The sequence below is a fragment of the Elgaria multicarinata genome, chromosome 16, assembly GCF_023053635.1.
Source record: "Elgaria multicarinata webbii isolate HBS135686 ecotype San Diego chromosome 16, rElgMul1.1.pri, whole genome shotgun sequence".
NCBI lineage: Eukaryota > Metazoa > Chordata > Lepidosauria > Squamata > Anguidae > Elgaria > Elgaria multicarinata.
Genome location: NC_086186.1, coordinates 28,737,737 through 28,743,736, shown reverse-complemented (window position 1 = coordinate 28,743,736; position 6,000 = coordinate 28,737,737). Strand labels below are relative to the sequence as shown.

Genomic DNA, 6,000 nt, shown 5'->3' with positions numbered 1-6,000 from the left:
AGCTCTTTCAACTGTTCCTCACAGGGCTTGGTTTCCAGACCCCTCACCTTCCTGGTTGACCACCTCTCGATGCATTCCAGATTGTCAATGTCCTTCTTAAAATAAGGCACCACAACTGGACGGTTCTCCAGATGCAGCCTGACCAGCATGGAATATTACTCCCTTTGATGGAGGCATGATTTCATTTAGGCAGCCTAAGATTGCATTAGGTTTTTTAGCAGCTGCACTGCACTGCTGGCTCATATTCAGCTTACAATCAACCAAGACACCTAGATCTTTTTCACATGTACTCCTACTTTTCAAAAAGCAAGAGAAAAAATCCAAACAAAATACAACACAACCAGCAAGAAATAGCTTGGATTTAGCATCGGTTCTTACTTTCATTTTCAGTTATCTCATTATAATCCATATGAGCAGCATACAATATTTTAAAAAATCATCATTCTGTGGACCCTTTTGGAAAAATGGAAAACATTTCTTCCTTATAGCTATAAAGTGGGCTTGATAGGTTCTTGCAAAGGTTTCGATGGCAAAAACATGGAGGCCCTGCTAGAGCCTGGAGTCATAGAGGCTAAAGTCCTCCAAGAGAAATCTAGATTACCCATCGTCTCAGTTCCATCCGTAGCATAAATCCATGCACAAGGGCTTACGGAGCAAATAGCTGGAGGGGAGTCCTCCAAGTGTGCCAAACCATTTCCCATTTCCTTGTTGCACAACAGGACTCTCTTCTCACCAGGTGGGGAGATCTGAGATTTACGATATCTCAGAACCCGTTTCAGGCTGGGCAGAATTCCATTTAGGAGAAGCTCTCAGGGGCAGGCAAAGGCCGCATGGGAGAGGGACAAAATGCCAGCATATGGTAAACTTAAAGCTCTTACTGTTGGCAATGAAAACTTAGGAGGGGCATTTTTACGTTTCAGAATAGAGAAAACTGCCTCAAAGCTGGGAAAACACCAAATAATTGGAGCTTGGGCAATTTAGAAATTCAGTATTGGGGTGTTTATTTCAGCTCGAAGAGAATCTTTCATTTCCAACCTCAACACCCCACTCCAACCCCCGCCTGCAAATCTCTAGCCATTAAGGCTATAAAGATCAGGCTGCATGTGTACCAAGAAAATTGTGACACCTCAGAAAATAGAGATGGGGGGGGGGCAGCAGGAGCAGGCTTCAGTGTCTTACTGAGCTCCTTGGCCCACCCTGTGGCCAGCAGAAGCAGAAATAGCCCTGCACAATGTAGAAAGAGATGCGGATTTGCGCCATTTTTTCAGACTAAAGAATCAAGATTTTTTTTCCCCCTTGGCACGGACTTTGGGTCATATTGGTTCCAATTTTTTAGGACAGATGATTGCACACTTTCCATCAGGTCTCATCCTATTAGGGCTTTCCAGCCTTGCCCAGGTTGCTTCTTTACCCGAGTGGCAAAAATGGCGGTGCGCCACAAATGCTCTTTTGCGTCCACATGACAGCAGCTGGAGGGAGACCCAGGGGGACTCAGTGTGGCAAATATTAGAATCTGTAAACCGGAGAATGCTACACTGCAAGGGGCTGGATCCTGCGTAATTGTAAACACCCGGAATGTTCCTGCTTTTGATTATTGCCATCATCATCAAGTTTGGGGAATGAAAAACTTTCCGGTAATGCAAGTGTTCGTGTTTAGGTAAAGCGAGGGGAGGTATGGAAGAAAAGTTACCGATATGCAACCGTCCCGTCTCCACTTTGGACTCCAGAATGCCAGATAGTTATTGTCATAAAAAATAATAATAACCCCTCCCTTCCATCTTCTTTCTTTGTTTAAAAAATAGACAAGGGGGGGGACCTATAATGCAAATACTTTATTATCAATGAGTGACTGGTATTAGCTTTTTGTCTGGGTATTACTATTTTAAAAAACGATACAGCCAAAACATGGTGCTGTTCCAATTTTTGCTGTATATTTTTTCCTCCTATAAAAAAAACTGTACTGAAAGACTTATAAGCCAAAGTGCATTTTCCGTTTTTTGTCCATATACACATTGCACCATACATAAATAATTACATTGTAAAAATGACTCCATAATTACAAGTATAATATATATTTTCATATAATATATAAAACTTTATATTAAATCTAGGTAGATGATATTTTGGGATAGTCTGTGTTCCTCTTCGCTCTCCTCAAAGGCTGGCGGCTATCTGATGCTGTTGTTGAGCAAGATTTCTAGCCAACATGGACAAGAGGTGATAAACTGTCTGGAGTAGCAGGGACCCCAGCCTTTTGCAAAACTTATCCGGACGCTGTTCGGGTCGTAAGGCCCGTCGGGATATTCCAAGTCAGTGGTGTGCTGTAAGAGGCAAGATTTCTCATAATCAAAGACCTTTATCGAATAGCCAGGCATCACTTTGCGCACGATCAAAGTCCGACAGTTGGGAATGTCCAGTGTTGGGGAGTTGACGAAGATGGGGTGTTCGCTGCGGTTGTACGCCCATACGCCATCTGGTTCTTTGCTGAGCAAAATCCCATATCCAATCTTACTTCGCGTCCGCCGGACAGTCTCGTTCCTGTTCTCCAGGTTCAGTTGTCCGAGGCAGAAGCCGTTTCCTTGAGGTAGGTCGTAAAATATACTGACAGACTGTTCGTACACTGTGTAGAGGCGCCCGACACGCGTCCGATGTTCCCAGTAGGCAACGTTGCACCAGTGGCTTTGTTTAATAGCATCAGGTGACATACTGGCATCTAAGAAAAGAAGAAACAAAAGGAATGAAGACGCGGCCTCAACCAGTGATAGCACTAGGCGTACCATTATCCCAAACACCATTTATCCGACATTCACTCAGTTTCTGTGATTTACAAACTAGTTATACTGGACTTTCAACAGGACTGCATGGACATCAATCACATGCTTAGACTTAAAAGGAGAGCATAACCCCACACCCACCCCTTGCTCCTTCCAGGTTCCACAGCCCCTGGGAAGTGTGGCAGAGTGATGACCTAGAGGCCGTCTTGCACAGCACGGCCTGGAAAGTGAGCAGCCCAGGAATCCACGTCCTTATAAGGGCCCCTGAAAAGGTGAAACTGTCTCTCTCAAGACGTGTAATCTGGAAGGCTCAGCAGGCTCCCTTCCAAAAAAACCATTCGGGGGATTCCAAGGATAACCGTAAAAAAAACAGAAATCCTTCACCCAGGCACCACCCTGCCTGCATCAGTTCCAGGGATGCCATGCGTTTCGTTGGGCTCTTTCCTGCTGCTGCGGCTGTACCTCACTTGTGTCACAGATCCGGCATCTCCTGCCTTTAGAATTTACTTTGAGAATTAAAGGGGGATTAAAGCTCCCCCCTACGCCCCTGACCCATGCATGAGAGCAATGCTTTTCCTTGCTCATTTCAAGTGTCCAGAGCCCCACAACATTCCAGCCCCCCACCTACCCCCATGCCATGAAATCCCCACTCTGGCATTTGCAGTCAGGAAACAGAATTGGAGGGCCCTGTGCAGAAGGTCAGGCATGTATACAAGGCCTGGCCAACCCTGAACCTTCATATGGCCTGCAAATTGCAGTGGCCAATCTTACAAAACTCTAATTTTGCCTACTCTGGGAGTGTGTGTGTGTGTGTGTGTGTGTGTGTGTGTGTGTGTGTGTGTGTGTGTGTGTATAGCACCCCTATAGTCCCAGAGAGCTCACTGGACTGTCCAACCTCAGACCCCATCTTCCTGGCTCAGGCCTCCATCACACGTAATCCCCCCCCCCCCGCTTTATCTCCGCGTTTTTTACCTCCAATGCTCTTTCGCTTGTTTGCTCTTCCACTCCACCCCGCCTCTTCCCTTTCTCCCTCCAGTTCATTGGTTGCTCCCTTCCCCCCTTTAACAAGACATATACAAGCAGTTCCTGTCAGCTGGGTACTTCAACCAGGCCGCCTTTCTGCCCAGCAAAAATGGAACGGCCCTTTAGTCTGGCTCTTTAGGGGCATCGGGGGAGTAGAATCCTGTCTCTGCAGAGATTCGGCTGTTGTATGATTTTAAAAAACGCTTTCGAGCCTGGGATGCAAGGTTTGGGTTTTCTATTGAGGCTGAGAGCCGGGTGCTGGGAGAGATCGCTTTTCCCTGCCAGGACCTGATGCATTGATGCAATCCATTCAAGCCGACAGCAAGGCTCCCGTCACAGCACACGCCCCCAACAAAGGAAAACGGGCTTGGGGAAAACAATCCAGATTTTAGGTGTTCTAAGAAAAGACGGGAAAGGCTGGGGAAGAGGCGGGGTGTCAGCAGGACAGGCACGGCGTCATGTGAGTGTCGTGCTGCAAATCCACACACCAGGCATGGCGAGAGGGCACTAAATTGCTGGTGTGATGGAGCTCTTGGACTCCCGGTAAGCCAGTTCCAAAAGGGGCTTCTGTTTTTGTTGTTCCTCTTCAAGGCGGACAAGTTTAGGGGCGCATGAGAAGCGCGAAGGGACCAGGTAAGCTCAGGCGAGCAGGAGTCCTCCAGCCTTGAAGGTCCTTGTCCATTACACACAAATTCTGAAGAAAGCCACAATCCAACAACCCTTCCTACACAACCTTGACAGCTAGCGTTTCGTTTTCAAAATGCAATGCCGAAAGGAAGCCCGAGGTATTGCGGGAGCCGGAGAAATCTTCCAGCCGTCCCAGCTCAAAGTCTGGATTATTTGCACGTTTTCCAGAAACGCTCCGGAGCCATTTCCTTCAAGGAACCTGACTCGCCACGCAGTGGGGTCCTTTCTTCTCTTGTCCTAACTAAGCACCTTCTCCTTTAGCCGGTCAGAAGGGCTTCAGCTACTGAGAAAGGCCAAGCTGAAATAAATAAGCCAACAGACAATTATAAGACCGCCATGGCCTCGCGTGCGGCTATGTGTGGGGACCGGCTTTCCCAGCTCCGGCTGGCCTTGGCTTTCCCGTCGCGGCTGCCCAACGCCAACCCGGCATTCTTGGGTTGAGGAGGAGCTCTGGAGACATGAACCTCGCCAAGGAGCTTTGGCTTCCAGGCTTGGTATTCAGGTCTCTAACAATCTATTGCAAGACCGCGGCCTCCCGACCCCGCTGCCTTCATGCCATCAAGTCCGATTAACTCACACACAAGCGGAGGCCATCATTTTGCTTGAGAGACTCTATTGACTCGCCGGATTTCAAAAACAGAGGCCTCACCGACCCCCAGCCCCCACCCGCCCCGCCATCCCAACCCCTTTTCATTCTCAAATTTCACTCGTGAGGGAAGTAGCCCTTGCTTGCCTGGGGAACAATCTCTGAACTGCATGGGCTTTGTTGGAGTTTAACTTGAGTTGTAACTCTACCATTTTAAAAAGGAAAAGGGGGAGGGGGAGAGAATGGAGCTTTTCCCACCTCTCAAGACACACAATGCCAATGGACAAAAAATCTGGCTGCAGCTCAAAAATGTTTCCGTGTTTTGTCAATCAATCCTCTTTCCTGGGGGTACTCAGGAGTAACAGTCACAGGAAAAACTTTTTTTTAAAGTCTAAACATTGAAGAACATGCTTTCTTCTTGGCTGTTTGCTTATTATTGGCCAAATTATATCAATAATTTATAATAATTCAGAATAGAATCCTAGAATTGTGGAGTTGGAAGGGAACACAAAGATCACCTAGTCCAACCCGCTGCTATGTGCAGGAAAACCAGTTAAACCACCCATGAGAGGTGGCTGTCCAGCCCCTTCCGAAAAACCTCCAGAGATGGAGAACCCACAACCTCTGTAGGTAGACTGTTTCATTGTTGTACAGATCATACCGTCCAGAAGTTTTTCCTTATATTTAATCGAAATCTAGGTCGCTGCAATTTATAGCCATTATTTCAGGTTCTAATTTTTGTGGCCATGGAAAATAGTTCTTGACCCTCTTCCCTGTGGCACCATTTGATGTACCTGAGCACTGCTAACATGTCTCCCCTCAGTCTTTTCTCCAGACTGAACATCCAAAGTTCCTTCAGCCTTTCCTCATAGGGCATACGTCCTCAATATGTAAATAATTTAGCCAATCATTTGGTAAACCTCCTTCCCC

At 47.1% G+C, this 6,000-nt stretch overlaps 1 protein-coding gene across 1 annotated transcript in view; it reads right to left on the bottom strand.

Moving 5' to 3' along the window:
* Nucleotides 1–1,855: 1,855 nt before the first annotated feature.
* Nucleotides 1,856–6,000, bottom strand: part of SMAD6 (SMAD family member 6) — a 61,746-nt gene continuing 57,601 nt past the window's right edge. Inside the window, exon 4 of the mRNA XM_063142663.1 lies at nt 1,856–2,713. Coding sequence (XP_062998733.1) covers nt 2,169–2,713 — 545 coding nt within the window. The 3' untranslated portion in view covers nt 1,856–2,168. The remainder of the gene's footprint in view (nt 2,714–6,000) is intronic.